The sequence below is a fragment of the Haliotis cracherodii genome, unplaced genomic scaffold (assembly GCF_022045235.1).
Source record: "Haliotis cracherodii isolate W230 unplaced genomic scaffold, xgHalCrac1.p SCAF_5, whole genome shotgun sequence".
NCBI lineage: Eukaryota > Metazoa > Mollusca > Gastropoda > Lepetellida > Haliotidae > Haliotis > Haliotis cracherodii.
This window is the reverse complement of record NW_027266308.1, coordinates 31695394-31712921: the sequence shown is the minus strand read 5'-3', so window position 1 is coordinate 31712921 and position 17528 is coordinate 31695394. Positions and strand designations below refer to the sequence as shown.

Here is a 17528-nt window from a genome sequence, read left to right as displayed (position 1 = left end):
CATTACTTAGTTCCTTTCCTTCAACAGTTAAGCGATTCTTCATAACCTAAACTTCGTTTCTGTGTCTTCACTTTGCATGTCCTTATGACGGGTGCCACATGTGGGGCAAGATACGCTCACCTTTTCGCGAACACCTGATATCATCACTATTTGATAGTCATTGCTTAACATAAGCAAATGATATGCTCAGAGTCGTACATTACTAAATTCGTAGCCTGCAACGACGTTGTACATACTCTACGGACAACGAGTTCCAGTTTGGCTTGTAATGTTCCATCTTGAGGTCACAAAGAGCATCTGCTGAAAATGGCAACACAGTCAAGGCTGATGAAAAAATACGTTATAAGCGTGAAACTTGTCATTACACATACATGCTGTCAACAATGTTTCATGGGCAGTCAATCGGGTGCTCTAAAGGATATATACGGTTCGTTTTTGTTCATCTTATTTGAAATCCCGGTTAAAATCACGCTCAAAATGTCTGACGCTGCAAATCTTTCTCGCTGCACGGTCAGCGATCTAGTCTATCGAAAAAGCCATATAGCTTATCGTAAAGGTAACGTGCGGCCTTATTTTCTGTGTTTAATGATCATTAAACATAATCCACATGAACGCAAAACATTTCGTTATTAACTATGTCAGCCGAGGGAAAACCGTCCAACTGTGCCCTTCATACTGTGGTCAGCCTGAACCATGTGAACTTACACGATCGTTCATTCGGCGAAAGAGATGATCAGCTGTATGTGCATATTTAAAATAAGATAACTATTTTCTGCTGAAGAGCTTCAGCGTTTGATAATACAGTTACAAATCATTACATCGGGATGTTTTCTTTTGTTTGCAATTATCACGGTCCTAACGTTTGTTTGTTGATTAACGACGCATTCAGCAATAACCCAGCTGTATAACGGCGGGTTGTAAATAATCTGGACCAGACAATCAAGTTATCTTTATCCATAGAAATCATTTCCAACAGAAGAAGGAAAAGAACAAACTTAAAGAAATATTTAGTAGCATATTACACCAGTCAAGAGAAACATGTCAATGTTCAAAAACAATTATGCGTCTTGTTTATTTCCAAATGACTGAATGTATACTCTACATTAACCATTGCTGTGTTGAGGGCCTCCTTGAGAAGGACATTCGGGTTATATTTAAGTTATCGATTTGCGAAGTGACTTAAGTTTAATTAACTATTATATTATGCATATTTAGTAGTCACGATCACCAGCCTAGACAAGCATGTATAGGGGTCACGTGTGTCCCAGTCGTCGTCTTAGGCACCACAATTCGGTGTGCAGAGCTGCGACCCTTTGGCACACCAGAAACCTGTAATTGTGGGTTCGTATTCTGGTTTCTCCCCAATTGTGTTTCTAGGTTTGCCAGCACCATGCTCGTGCTCCTGGGTTTCAAAGTTGTAACCTGCAATACATCGGACTTTCCTCCTGACAAGCAGTGATATAACTGGAATACTGTTAAAAACAGTATTTAACCCAACTCACTCACTCACTTACGAAAGAAAACAAGACGTGGTCGTCTTAAAGGGTAAGTAAAGTGAAAGGAAACTATGTTTCGAAAATCGACTTTCATAATATTCGTACAAAATGTTTTCAAATGTCCAAATCAAATTTCCAATCACACACTCTGTAATCTGCTTCCACAACAAACCTAATTGGGGGCGTGACCTAAAGCTATCGTCGCAGAGTTGACAACCGTTTTCATTGGCTGATACGTTTGTTGCGTATATATATATATCTTGTGATTCTTAGCCGTTATACACATTACTGTTTCTGCTACTTCCGTTAATCCTACAAAAATAACAACATTGTATACATTGTTAAACATGTGAAACGACTTTTGATCTTGACATTGCGAATGAATAATATAGCAATTAACTACTGTTTTGTTACTAACAACCTGTTTGGTTAATAAAATACCAGCTGCTCTCGGCCCTGTTACTCCCCTGAGTAAGAAATGAAGGCATCTTCAGTGTTTTTAAATTGTTTGATGGGCATTACTATGCTTTCAGTGTTTTTACATATGTGACATAAGTTGTGGACATGGTAAATAAATGGATGATCAGACAGAAAAAAGAAAGATTGTATTTAAAATTCCGAGGCATAAGAAATCAGACTGGGCGTCGCCCCGATCGTCATGATCGTTGAAATTGCACAGCGCGTCAAACACCGGGAACCCGTTTTAACCCCAGTAATGGGAATCCCCCCAGTGGTGGTATATTTCGTTTTGACAATTTTGCTTGTCGTTTTTATCGTTTGTTTTACGCTAGTTTCGTTTTTCCAAAAACATTTTGGTCAAGCATTTGTCATTTCGTACGCCCCAAAGTATAAAAAAATTCGAACCCATATGGATTGCAAAGTTGGTTTGGTGACTTTACTTTGAAATGTATTGAAGAGGCTTTCGTCGACATGCCTAGATATTCACATTGGTTAATAGAACAATCAGTTCTATGTTTTGTACTGATGCATGACACAGGGATAATACAGATCATGAGTAACGTAAGTTGTAGCGTAGACCAATTGGGTTTCTTGGATACAGTTGATTCTACTTTCAGTAAGAGGCGTCTTGATGATCTGTTTCTTTATGTATATGAATCATGTCTCCTCGGATTGGCAAAGTCAGTTTACATCTGTTACATATTTAGATCTATGCATAAAGAGTCAGAGTGACTCTCCACAAGACTGTATGACAAGAGGGGGGAGGATTTTCCTATTTTGTCTTCTACCACAGGTTCCGGTATTGTTTTAGGTAAACAGTTGACCTGTCTTTGCACGTTTTTGTGAGTGGAGCCACCGATAGAGCAGGATACGCTCCCCTTTTCGCGAAAACCTGGTATCATCACTATTTGAGAGTGATTCAAAATCACATGTAAGATACAGTCGGATTTGTACAATCGACTCGAATAGATTTTTGGCAGAGATTTGTTATGAATATAGAAAGGGTCGCTTTTATTTAAAAGATCAGTTGGCCAGGCTAGCTGGCTTGGGTGATTGAGTGTCATCCTACCTGACGGCGTTGGATGTTGCTTATGATATCAAACGCTAGTTTTCGGGCCCATATGAGATTATATTCAGGCCGTCGTGATATCATAGCTGTGATATTGCGGACTACGGCGTTAAACACAACTGTATCATGAATGGTCAATCAGAGGTATCAAATCAAGATAACCACCTCTGATCGATATGACGGCCGTATGAAGTGGCATCCTTCATACTGTGGACAGAGCTGGCGGAAGTTTATATCAGTTGCACGTATAGAGACAAACTAAATATGCAGGCAATTTTGGCCCTGCCCGCTATGATTTAATTGTTACGTAGATTGTACTCTTATTTTCATTAAATTGTTGATGTATGCATAAGTACATAAACCACTTTCATTCACAATGTTTCGATATCTGCTGTAAATGTTTTATCAGGTTATAAACAATGAGCACCGGTTGGTAACATCCTCTACTCAGAACCAAACTTACCTTTACCCACACAAACATGTATGACATGATTTGTTACATGAAGTAACCGAGTGGCTAAATTTCGGAACACGATTTTAAGATCGTCTGGAAACAATACGTATAAATTAGATTGTTTCACAATATAAGACAGAACACTTTTGTGTATAAAAGTACATTTTATTCATATAGTTTCAAGAGGATGACTATCATTCAAAATCAAACGCAACCTGCTGATGGCACTAAATTATTACGAGTGTGTATTTAATGTGCATTCATATTTCAGCTCCCGGGAAGAACACAATACATTCTGCTTTATAAGACTAGGTTAACATACACACTACGATCTCACCCTACCTGGTACCCATTCACTAGTACCTATGTCGAACAAAATATCTTGTCTAAGGAGATGCATGTAACCTTTGTATCAGTGTGCGCCAGGACCGAAATCCTGGAAACTGTCTCGGTGCCGAACATGGACCCACAGCTGAGATCCAACATTTTGTCAAATAGGTCAGTTAATGCTAACATAAACTCATGTATCCGGCCCCAGCTTGAAATATTCGCAGATAGAGCATGATTGATATCGATTGTACCTCAAAAGTTTTGAAATGTAGACAAAAAAGCTGGAGCTGCTTGAATATAAAGGAAAGGTAAAATACATTCAACTTCTCAAGACATTTAAATGCAGCATTCGATAGTACTTAGATAGTACTTATACTACCAGTTAATAAAAAGCGACACAACCCTTCCCGTATTCATAACAAAAACATGAATAAAAAGATAAACAAACGATGGTGTGTAAAACTATTTAAATCTTTTGTTTGTTATTTAACGCCGCATTCAACAATATTCCAGCCATATGACAGCGGTCTCGGCCAGACAATCCTGTGACTGACATCATGAGCATCGATCCACGCAGTTGGGATACGATGACATGCATCAACCAAGTCAGCGAGCCTGACCACCCGATCCCGTTAGTCGCCTTTTACGACAAGCATAGTAGCCTTTTACTGCCAGCACGGGTTGCCGAAGAGTTATTCTACCCCGGATCTTCACGGGTAAAAAACAACAACAAAACAAATACTAAAAAAGTAATCAGATGTGAATAATGTTGCCTAGGCTCGACATTTTAAAGCAAGTCGTAATATGACTTTACTACTGTTGATTGTGGTGTTAAAACAACAAATAAAAAAGCAAGTAAATATAGTTCATAAGATTGAAGATTAGTGAAAATTTTCTTAAAGTTTTAAATATTCAAAATGCCCTTCGATCAAAAAAGTCATACAGAAGACTTTTACTAGGGGGCTAATGTGTAAACATCGAGATAAACTGTTTCTCTTAAATTATTATATAAAATGACATCTAGATTAATGTGTATTTCATTTTCATCTACATTTTCCGAATTCCAAAACTCGAAAACTCTTAATTGTTTGGAATATGTGTCTGATATTTTACAATCGTCAGTCTATTCTGTGACTCAAGACATTCAACCTACACTGTACTTTTTTCCGGGGTAGCTAACACGGCAAATGTATGATTGATTTTATCATCGTCGTACATCTCAATACACCTACGCATCTTTTCGCAATGAAAAGAGTGAGTGAGTGAGTGAGTGAGTGGGGTTTAACGCCGCTTTTAACAGTATTCCAGTTATATCACAGCGTGTCAGCTTAATGTGGGAGGAAAGCAGGTCTCAGACGTTTACCACTTCAGGGGGAACCCACGAGCACGGGTATGGTGCTGACAAACCTAGAAACATATTCGGGTCGAACCGGGATTCGAACCCACAATCATAGGTTTCTGGAGTGCCGAAGGGACGCAACTCTGCACAGCGAATCGCGGCGCCTTATACGACTGGGCCACCGGTGCCCCCGCAATGAAAAGATATATAAAGATTGAAAGAACTTAACGTCAGCATTAACCACTTCACTTTTTTTGAAGTTTTGTTTTAACTGACTCCTACAGGAGACAACCTTTTGAGAAATTCGTTTTTACTTGTAATAGTTCAATGTTCAACTGCATCACTAATAAAAAAAACTAACTTTAACCACTCTTTACCTTAAAAGTACTAACTTAAATTTATTCCATAATTGTTACGTAACTTCCGTCAAGATATGGCTCTTTGACCTGTAAAGAGAGACTTTTGCTTCAATCAAACTAGTTTTATCCAGCAACACTGGAAAGATAATCCCATCTTACTGTACAGTTATATTTCTCATGTCCTAAAAGTATTTCCCTTTGTACGACCAGACACTCCTACCTGTACCATCGTGATCTCTGCTAGCAAATACATCATTACCACGATTTCAGTTATCTCTGACGGCAGATCATGTGTTATGCTAATTAGTGGCCTCATTTGTAGGTGTCATCCAACCTGATCACAACAGGCCCAGCGCCAGCGACATCATAGTCACCTTCTATAAACCCCTTATCTATCGCGCCAATGTGACTGTACGAGTCATCTACATTTCTGGCCTTCCCCCGTGTGGTGTCGTAGTTTCCCTCTGCCGCTTCCGTGTGGTCATACAAACCAGCATCACTTTCATCCCTTCCCGTGGAGCTGCGCTTCTCGAGGATGTGGTACTGAACACCCTCGGAGATGGCTACATCAGTACCTCCTGCAGATCTATCCAGTCCAGTGTCCCTTCCATCTCCGCTTCTCGACTGTAGAATACATTCTGCTGTGTCGTAGTCGGGTCCAGAGAGATGCATGTGGGGCTTTCCTCTTGGCATGTCGGTGTGTTGTTTACTGGGCGTTGAGAGGGAATTGGACACCTTCTCAACATCAGTCTCAGGATGGTTCACGTAGATTTTCGCAGTGTGAGTGTTTGGGTTTACTGTCACTGTTGGAACAGGGGGAGTGAATGGCTTCCCGTCAATTGTGTCTGGGGTTATAACAGAATATGCGCCATTGTCTCTCGGAACATCGAGACCGTCGTAGGTCGTGTTTTCTGTTGGCGGGTTGAGGTTCACCTGTTGATTCGTATCTTTTCTATCCAAACGGAGTTTCCGTTGTCTGAAACAGCATTTGCAACATGATTGAATGTGATGTACATGCCCTTAATAGTAACTTTACATTAGTTATGTTTATGACCTGTTGAAGACCATCTGTTGATTCGTATCTTTTCTAGCCAAATGGAATTTGCGTTGCCTGAAACATAATTAGCCACATGCTCTAATGTGATGTATAAAATGCCCCGAATCGTAATTTTAAATGAAATATGTTTACTTGATTGTTTCTATTTAGCACAGTAAGTGGTTAATAAGTTCCAACCAAAATAGATTAATTGTACTCTTTGATGTGATGTCATATTTTACAACTTGAAATAATCCTCGAAACACTTTTAAAGCAAAATGGCCAAACACACGAATGAATAGGGTCACTCAGGTCGCCTCAACCCCGCAGGTTATCTCGGCCGGAATTGAGAGAAATCCACATTGGAATAAAAACGAGTTCGCGTGACTGTCATATTACTGACGGCAATCGTGACCCTTATCTAAATGCTGCTCGATATCAATTGTACATCTACATATTAGGAGATGCTATTTCACAAACAGTTGATCCGAAGATGGAAAGCCACTTCATAAATGTAAGCAGTTAAGCAGTTAACAATATACATGTCAAGAATGGTTTTTTTTTCACTGTTTATAGAAGTGCTGCTAAGAAGATCACCTTTGCAGAAGAAACACTAAACCGATGACTATCAGTAAGAAAACCGCATTGCCGATAGCCAGTCCTATGATAACACCTGGGAATATAGAAAAATGTGTATGTTAAAAGGATTATTAAACGTGTTAAACGTACACAAGAAAATGGTTTTACACCACATTTAACAATATCCAAATATTAGGATTCGAACCTGTATTTCTGCGTGACAGGGCTACCCTCGGCGACTGTAGTAGATACTTACCTCTCTGACTACCAGCTTGTTCAACTACATCTGACTGCTTGCCAGTAGAGGGATGGGAAGGAACATCCGTGGAATCTCCCCCTGACAACGGCGACTGTGTTGATGACGGCGTTGACGTTGATGTAGACGTTAAAGTCGATGTTGATTGTGATATTACTGTTTTAGCTAAGAATGAAATTCTATCCTTAAACAAATGTCCAATAATCGGTAAATGTCATTGCAAATGTTCACATTAGTGACGAAGTTTGATGTGATTCATTTGGGGGATATCTTATCACTAAAGAAAAAACCCTACATTTGTACATGATAACAACTTCCAACAGTAGACGTAGGGTTATCTGTGGGTCCTTCAACTAGCGAAGTAAAATCACAATGTACGTAATTACAGCACGTGTAGTTCAGACGGAGGGAGGGGGTAAGTAAATGAAAGAGAGAAGGCCTCTGATAAGATCTGATAAAAGAAACCCATCTCTTTAATTTATTGTTTGGAAAAACAGCTGAAGAGATATGTATTATAGTCATATCTTTTAACATTATCTTAGCATTGAATGTAAAGATTGAAGAGAATCCACTTATAATTACCATTGTGTAAAACAACATATTCGTCTTACATGCCTATTACCTTCACAAATAAATGCAAGGCGCAAATTGCATGGTATCCAGTACGGCTTCCATATGCCATGGTTGTTTTTCATAGCTAGGCATGTTGTTGTTGGTGAACTAATTAGCGGAAAGTTCTCACCAGAGCCATAGACCTCTTGTCCTGGAATCATATAAGTTTAAGCTACTAACCATTAAGTGAACATTGCAATAAGCTGCAAAATAACATTTTTATTTTCATAGTTATGGTCACTTAAAGTAAATAGATGATTAAGCCTGGTTCTGTGGTATCTGGTTATTTGTCATAATCTAAAGGTACTTTATTCAGTTAACAAAATCAGAGACCCTGCTACATCCTGCTGTAGGCGTTTTTGTAATGCCACGGAAGAGAGAAGTTTTAACATTCGTTATAGTAGCACACACTGTTCCTCCCATTGAATGAGATTTGTATGATGGTTGTGAACGGAATAGCTGATTATTTGCTATACGGTGAAACCAAGTAATTTCTGGCTGCTGCGTTCCCACTGAAATAGTCCGGATTAGCAAGTGCCCCAGTGTCCCTGCAAGGTGGAGTTTCCGGACTAACGATATTCCCTTACTCAGAATATGTAGCCCGCATTTGTCACAACTTTATGCTGAACATTGGCATATGTTAAAAGCCTTGAAATTCATAATATTACTAAATCATTTATGCCATTTATACAATTAAGCCATTTGATTTAGCCATTTTCCAGTGTCATTTTCAATAGTGCTATACTGAAATTAGTGATTTTTTGTGAAGCCCATTTCTGGTGTCCCCCGCAGTGATATTTCTGGAATATTGCTAAAAGCGGCGTAATACCATACTCACTCACTCACTCGGGATTAGAATTGGTCTTCAGCACCACATACTTCTGGTGAGAGGCGACTAACAGGATCGAGTGGTCAGAACTGGTTGATGCATGTTATCGTATCCCAATCTCAAAGGTTATGACATCCGTAACCGGGTTGTCTGGATTATGTACAGACCTCTGTCAGATAGCTGTACTATTGCTGAGTGTGGCGTAAATCTTTTTTATCCGTTCCATGTCTCTTAACACTAATATTCCAAAATAAAAAACTAAGTAAGCTATTTAGAGTTGGGTATCATTATCAATAAATGGTTTCGCAATGTCCATATCGTGGTTTGCACACATAGTGGTTTTCATTCACCATCCGAATACACATAGTTTGTGTCAGAACCAAAGTAGCATCATAAAGATGGAATCTCACAAAACAAACGTGCGGGGCCCGAGGAGCGGTGAACGTTGGAAGTCACGTCAGGACATGATGAGGATGTACGAAACAATGCCATTGTCTGTTTGGATGCTGGGGAACGCTACAGATCGTTTCGCAGATCACCGTAGGACTACTTTGGCACCGTTACCAGGCTCAAGGAAGAGCGTGTGACTTGCCTCGTTCTGAAAGACCACGGGTGACCACGTCCACCCAGGATCATTTTGTCCGCGTACCTCGCCTCCGCAACCGTTTCTTAAAGGCCCCCTCTACCACTTCTGTTGTTCCAGGTCTGCGCAGTATTTGCGACCAAATCGTCAGAAATCATTGAAGGAAGTAGAAACCAGAGCTCACACATGTGGCTTTGATCTGACACGCCATTATTGTCAACTTCCACTTCAGACACATGTCATTCCATTCATGAACCAATGTTACGTCGCTTGTCAACATGACAAAGACGACAACTCTTGTTTCAAAACTGAGTAGCCTAGAACAACATTCCTATACATCACCAGATCTGAACCCAAACACTGATCCTGAAACATTGCAGGACTTGAGTGGAATAACATCCCCAAACTGTTCATGTGGATGGTTTTACGGTGTCAAGTTGTTATTGATTCCAATGGTGGTCATACACGATATTGAGGTGTTACATCTTTGAGCTTTGTGACCAGTGATATTGCTAATTTTGTAATGATTAATGAATTCTTCATACACAGACAATAATTATGTGAGACACATTTATCACCAAATGAATTAGTTATTTATATAAAATGTGTTGAATTCAGATATGCGTTTCATTTTTCAGTAGTATACCATTCAAACCTGGCAGGTATTAGAAACGTACCATCAGTCCATTTCCTTGTGAATTTTAGTACAAGCCCAATCCAAAATTTATAATATCCTGGAATATTGCGGATATCTCTTGCAGTGGAGGAGATTAGTTTGATCAGATCATTTGATTTATGAGCGTTGATCCATGACTGCGAGTTGTTTCCCGCCGACACACAAACGCTCCCATTACAGTTCCAGTGGTGAGTATCTACAAACATATGAATTACGATATCCAATAACGTCGTAGGTAAAACCAGAAGGCATCGAAAAACACAATCCATGAGATTATACGAATATTGTTAAATTAATCATAGTAATAATTTACTACAGTCCGTGACAATACAAGATCTCTATGTTTAGTAGATGTGTATTGTGTTACTTATCGTGGACTGTTTGCGTGAAGGAAGTTTCGGTTCATTCGGAAACGTCAACAATTGAAATACATTCTGAAACCAGTATTTGCTGCTCTAGTTACTGTATTTATTTGTTTTAATGCCAGAACGCGATTATTTTTCTGTGCTTGGCAGGACCATGCAATGTGCACGTGACAGTTACGAGCTTGGGTTGACATGAGTAGTTTTGTTTAGGTTTATATTGGGGTATTAAAGTTTACATTTGTTGAATTCCCTTTGGTAAATAATTTCAGGCTGCAGGAAATACTGATTATGTAAGAGAGGGATGTGATCAAACTTGTGTGAAGCAGACGACAACGTCGGCCATACTTACTGTGGGAATAATATGCAAATCTTCGCCTTTGTGTTACACACTTGTAGTAATAGTCTGGTTTTATGGAGATTGTAGTTGTATTTTTTTCTGCATAAGCACATACTCCAGTCCTCCTGGGTTTAAAGCTGAAGTTTCCTACAAAAAGGCGAAAGTAACATACAGTCACACAAACATACACAAGTTATTTATGACTCAATATATCGTTTACATCCTGAGCATTACGTACATTACACGTTACTGTAAACTATATTACCATATGGCTATAATGTTGACAAGAAAACAAACTAAGAGAAACCGGAAGTTAAGAGTCCTGACCATCAGTATATCAATGTGAACCCCTCTAACATAGATAAAAGTGACAACACACATAACACAAGAAGATTGTTGCCTTTGAGTATAACCTTATAACAATACTCTCCGATTTTTTTATGTAATACACGTGTAAATGCGCACACAGCAGTACCTAGTGTGTAGACTGACATGACATCGTCGTTGCCACACATTTCTTCTGGGTTGCCAGGACACTGCATCCCACCTGCACTGGTATTTGTTACTGTATGCGCATTTTCGAGACAATAACACCTTTGCCCCTATAAATAACGAAACAATGATGAGTTGAGTATCCCTGTCATAAAAAAACACTTTACGATAGGAAATTATGATCTTTTTACTGCACAGCGGTTCTTTTATTAGCATATGATGTGTTTGTACAACATTACTTCAACACATCTGTATCCTTCTCTCATGCGTCCTTCGTGTGTCGTTTGTAGGTTTTCAAAACAGAAGTAAATGTACATACGTAATTTAATTCTTTTTACCACTTTGGGATCAATAGTATTGTGTCACCAAAAACATGCATTCTCCTTACGCTCAGGCCTACTATACGGTTGGATGGACATTTGAGGTGACACTCGAAAACGGAGTTGTAAGACAAGTTGCTTTTGGGGCTGCTTCCTGGAGTTGTATAATTGTATCCATTATAGTTGTAGAGCGGGGTACCATCTTCTGTAACATCATACATAAGAGGCATCAACAACAGATTAACTATAAGTTAAGATAAATGCATACACAGCTTTTATGCATATCTATTTTCTATTTAGATGTGGGAACTACTTCTACAGACTCACCTGTCCATATCCATGTTGAATACCTCATGGCTCCTACCCAGTAGGAAGTGTTGCTGTGTAGGTTTTCATCCACGAGTGGAGGGAGGAACTCTGCATCAGAAATATACAGATCTCTCTCCGGCGCCATCTTACAGTTTTTCCGAGCATCCCACCAGTTGTTTTCCTCCTCGTTTATAAAGATGTGTTTTGTCTCCGTGGCTGCAAATGATTAATGACATATAATTTAGTAACGTATCCATTATCGGTCCACACCATTTAAGGCTTTCCTATCCGATGTCAATTAGTGTTGTCTCATATAAATTGATTGCAATTGTGTTTTTACATATATCACATTTGTTGATTTATGTTGACCTTGATCTGAAAACTTTTATTTCTTACTACTCAAGTTGGAGTTCTTTCTACCACACCTCAGTTTTTACGCTTTTATCATGTTTTGTTTTCTTCTGCGTAATTAGGCAACACGACCACTGTGTTATAGATTTAGAAAGTAGATTTAAAACCAAACTGAAGTCGTTTGAAACTTCCAAATTAAGGAGGCATAGTACAGTATTGTGAACTCAGTTGTCATAAAAGGAATAATATAGAAGTGAAATAATGATACGGGCTCACTGACATTTTATACAATGTACCGGAACATACACCCAAAAGTAACATTTCACTAAAGTCAATTAATTACATTTACAATATCTAGCTCATGTTTAAAGGATCGGATCGGATCGCATCTTAATCAAATACAGAGCGAGTGAGTGGGTTTCATCTAACGCCGCTTTGAACTGTATTCCATTAATGTAACGGCGTATCAGCTTGATAGTGGACGAACACCCGAAGTGATCAGGGCGAAGCGGGAGTCCACAATAAAGGTTTATAGCGGGCCAAAGCGACGCAGATCTGCACAGCGAATTGCGTCGGCTCAGACCACCCGTGCCCCGCAAATAAGAATACCCTCGCTTGGCAATTAACATAACGTCACTGTGTGTAAAATGTATACACGTTACATAATATTAAGCTTCAAATGAGTCACAGTATTATACAATGGTCCTTTAAATTGGTTCTGTTATGGGTCTTCTATAAAAATAATGCATTGCATTAAGTGGTTTTCCAATTGTAGTTACAAATTCAGATATGACCTTGAAACTCTTTCAAACAGAGTAGAATCAGATGAGGACATATTGATGAATCTTATTCCCGTGCAGCACTGCCCTACTGTGTAACTCAGTGAGTTTGCAAGACAAATGGCATAACAACGTTAAATCGTTTTCATCAAAATGAAGATACCGTGGAACCGATACTTTAGCACTTATCCAGTTCTTGGTACTCTTCCTCCGGTAACATTCACTGATAAATAGTTATCGAGCTCAGCTTATATCTCACCGGATGTCACTTGATTTGACGTCAGTATGCCATTCTGCCATGTAAGGGAAGACATTCGTTTTGGAATACACAGCTCTCGATATTATATAAATAGATATACATGACTGGCAGTTTTATGACCATATCATCGTCCTGATTGGATAAATAACTTCCTTATAGCTGTTTGATATGGCTGTAAAGCTTTTGTCCGAGATTGTGAATTGAGGAAAATCTGTGACTGCAGTTGAAACCATTCAATGTAATATTAGGAACGCGATGCCTATCAAAGCATGTTCACTAGCCAGCAAACTCGATATGAATTTACTGTTACTGATAACAAATGTTCCCATCTAAATTATGATTTTCCTTGATAAAAAGCCTATTACCTTATAAGCACATCATAGTAAATTGTGTTACTTCCTTACGTGGATGGCTGGCCCAGTCGTCTAAGGCGCCGCGATTCGCTGTGCAGAGTTGCGTCCCTTGGGCACGCCAGAAAACTAGGATTGTGGGTTCGAATCCCGGTTTGCCCCAATTATGTTTCTAGGTTTGTCAGCACCATACCCGTGCTCGTGGGTTTCACCGAAGTGGTAAACGTCTGAGACCTGCATCACGTCGGGCTTTCCTCCCACATTAAGCTGACACGCCGTGATATAACTGGAATACTGTTAAAAGCGGCGTTAAACCAAACTCACTCACTCACTCACTTACGTGGATGGCATAGTGTTCATAAGTACACTCAAAGGTATAAATGGAAATAACTGAGACACTTACAGAAAATACAGTTTTGCAATGGCAATGTATATTATAAACTGAATAACTGTTTTAGACTGAATCATAGACAGCGACAATGACAACGAATTCCTACTCACGTCCAAATGCACACTGGAGCGACACGTAGAGAAAGGACAGGAATGACAGTGCGTGATGAATTGAATGAATATTTGATTTAAAAAATACTATATTCTCAGATGTGAAATTCAATATCATACCGTGACACGTGGGCCCTAACAAAGAGATGCCATACACAGATGAAAAGGGAAAATGTTACATAATTCGAAGTACAGACCCCTGACTTTTGCATGCATGTTAACACGATGACAGTTTCGAAACTGAAGGCTTAGACACCCCCTAGTAATCATTGTGGTTCCACATATTCGGATAAAAAAATCCAAGTTGAGATATTTCTGACATATTAAAGTAAACATAACAACTCTTCAAATGAAAAATTGACATTAAAAGGAATAACAACTACAGTAAGTGGAGACGTTTACTTACATATGTTGACACTAGTTGCATACACACAGTGCAGGTAACAGGCAAGCAGCCTCGCAGTCCACATATCTCCGGTCTGTGTGTTTTGCATCTACTCGTTGTGGTGTACCCAACAGGGAAGAACGCTCACAAAGGTTGAAAGAGGTGATTATTGTAACGCATAATCTGTGAAAGACTTCTTTGTTCGGTGAATTGCAATATCATAGTATCGAATTTTCCTTATGCGATAACATATACCATGAGCTTAATATAGAATACTAAACGAGCTCCCGTGTAATACTAATTTTATGAAACGAGTGAATAGTTGTGGTATCTGACTCACTTTCGCTCGTCAGATACCACAACTATTCACGAGTTTCATAAAATTTGCTTTACACGGGAGCGAGTTTAGTATTTTATTTATTACTTGCCATTTATAGCGTTTTTTAGAATTATGCTGTTGAGTGTGAATAGGCTGACACCTACTTCTACTTTTGTTTGGTTGCCATGATCACAGTTCTAATGTTTGTTTGTTGTTTAACGACATATTCGGCTATAATCAATCTGTACAACGGCGCCGTGGACGAACCTTGTATTTATATGGAAAGCGTTTGGCTTTAATAATGATTATCAAATGTGTGTAATTTTATATGTAAGGTTCCTGTTCAACAGAAGCACATGCATCAGCGGTTACAATGATATAAATCAATGTTCAAGTCAGGGTTTTCTGACGATGGCTCCGTAGAGTAATCGTAGCTGGAAGATAGTCAACATCCCTGACAATGACACTCTCTCAACAAAGTCACCGAGTCGAACTACCCGATACTTTGTCACCTCCTAAGACCATAATAGGTTAAAGGGATCAATTCTGTCACTGAATACCCAGTGGAACAACTCAAATGGGAACTAGGAGGGAGTCAATTGTATGTCTCTGCTGAAGTATAAGAGTTTAGATCCTCTTAGTATAAAGTCGCTTTTGGAACGGGACCTGGTGACTTATAATGCCCAATTCTTTCTCCGTAGAAAGCACTTCCAACCCCCGAATGGGATGTTCAGGCAGTTCGTATTTATTGTTTTTTATTTGGAATCTCATCTTTTAGTCCTGTCTGCAACTTGTTTCTCCGACTGCCAAGGGTCAGAATAATGTATCTGCTATGCTTAGCAGAAGGAAAAGATACTCAAACAATTATTATTCCATATTATTATACACTCAATAGTTGAATGTCAGGCTAAAAAAAGCTATTACTCGTCTTTTTACAGATCAACTCCTTAAATCATATGACACAAGCTCATGTAGTCATAGTGCACGCGTACGAGCCGCACCTCAAGGCAACAAATCATGACGACCAGATGTGTTGTGTTGCTGTTGCTCCCGATTCAAGCGTTAGCTGTTGGTGTTGACAATGACGAGCGATGTTGTTCCATTTGGTTGGATCGAAATTACAGGACATTTACGTAACAGTTAGATATACTCGTACGGCGTACGGTACCGCATTGATGAAGTAGGATGAACACTTTCTTCCTAAATGTGGCATTCGAGACATGTTTTTCGTCTGGCAAAACAGGGAGAAAAAGATTCGTAGTGACGAAATCAAATGGTTGACAAGCGAAGATCGGCAATATTGAGATGAAGATTGCTTTGCAAAATTAACAAGAAAAGTGTTTGGGAAAATAGGACATCTGGAGAGGAAAGAATAATTCAAACCTTTCCCTGCCTAATTACAGGACGTGGTGACGAAACGACACGGTCAAGGGGACGTCACTCTTGAGGCCGGAAGTGGAACTCACGTGTCAGATTTGTTGACAATGAAAACAACGTTGGACAGTCAGTCACTGGTGAGGTAATGTATTATCCTGAATCTTAAATAAATATCTTTTCTGCTTATCGGACAGTAATTGCAGGAAGCGGCAACTTGAAACAAAAAAATCTTGTTGACCCTTGAGCTACTGTTAACATCATAAATACTGAACTTTGTGAGAAACCCCAACAAAAGGGATGCAAGCTTGAATCAACTGGCAATAACATGCACCCCTACACTTAAGAACCACACACCATGGATGTGCGAGGGAAGATCAGAACTGTAGTTAAATGTGGTTAAATCGGTGGCAGCTGATTTTGTTCATGTGCCAGGTCGAAGTTTCACTGAATTATGAGTTCTGAGGATTGGAGTAAACACAGTTTCGACAGAATATGAGCAACTGAATCAGGAATATGGTGAGTATTTTGCGGGCTCCGGCAAATTGAAACTACATATAGACATTGATGTTAAAATTGTAGCCCGATCATTAAGAAGATTGCCAATGCACCTGAGAAAGCAACAGATGTTGGGTAACAGGCCCTATCCCCTGGGTATCACCTATATCTGCTGTCCGAAAAACTCAGAATGAGATAAGGATGTGTGACATGTGACGGGTTAACCAGGCAGTTGTTAGAAAAAGACACACCATTCCATCTGTAGATTAAATTACCAACGACATGAATGGCTCAAAGCTGGATTTAATGTGGGGATTGGACTTGACCCAGGATTGATTTTCATTGGACATGTTTTCTCACAGAAAGGCAAAGTGTCTGGAGTGACAGACTGTGGTTGACGCGAAAAGACATGTAAGTCCAGCAAAAGTAAGACGCTTCCACGGATTTGTCTATTTCTATGGCAGATTCGTTCCACATTTAGCCACAATATCAGAGCCACTTTAAAAACTGACATGAAAGACTAATCCTTGGACCTGGAGAAAGACAAAGAAAAGGCAGTCAGAATGAAAGAACTCAAGGCAGCAACAGTGAGTGAATATGGTTTTATGCCGCTTTAGCAATATACCAGTAATATCACGGCTAGGGACACAAGAAATTGGCTCAACACAATGTACCCATATGCGGAATTGAACCCGGGTCTTCGGCGTGACGAGCGAACGCTTTAACCACAAGGCTACCCCACCGCGTGCAGCAACACAGAGAGATGAAGAGTTTATGAAGTTAAAGAGAAGCTTGGAGAATGCTAGTAAGTC

General features: G+C 39.4%; 1 protein-coding gene across 1 annotated transcript; it reads right to left on the bottom strand.

Moving 5' to 3' along the window:
- Nucleotides 1-5561: 5561 nt before the first annotated feature.
- LOC139443663 (uncharacterized) lies at nucleotides 5562-14634 on the bottom strand. The gene is made up of 10 exons (XM_071224607.1): nucleotides 14547-14634; nucleotides 11919-12116; nucleotides 11660-11796; nucleotides 11255-11381; nucleotides 10792-10926; nucleotides 10079-10273; nucleotides 8000-8140; nucleotides 7378-7542; nucleotides 7140-7215; nucleotides 5562-6482 (listed from the first exon to the last, which is right to left on the bottom strand). The coding sequence occupies exons 1-10, from the start codon at nucleotides 14632-14634 to the stop codon at nucleotides 5819-5821; spliced, it is 1926 nt and encodes a 641-aa protein (XP_071080708.1). The 3' UTR covers nucleotides 5562-5818.
- Nucleotides 14635-17528: the final 2894 nt, after the last annotated feature.

What these genes read in the sequence shown, in the direction of transcription:
- LOC139443663 (XM_071224607.1), bottom strand. Translation starts at nt 14,634, where the DNA reads ATGCAAAACACACAGACCGGAGATATGTGGACTGCGAGGCTGCTTGCC. An exon ending in CATGTCAGTCTACACACTAG is followed by an intron (nt 10,927 to 11,254) that starts GTACTGCTGTGT and finishes GCCTTTTTGTAG; the next exon opens with GAAACTTCAGCTTTAAACCC. An exon ending in ATTTGCATATTATTCCCACA is followed by an intron (nt 10,274 to 10,791) that starts GTAAGTATGGCC and finishes ATATGTTTGTAG; the next exon opens with ATACTCACCACTGGAACTGT.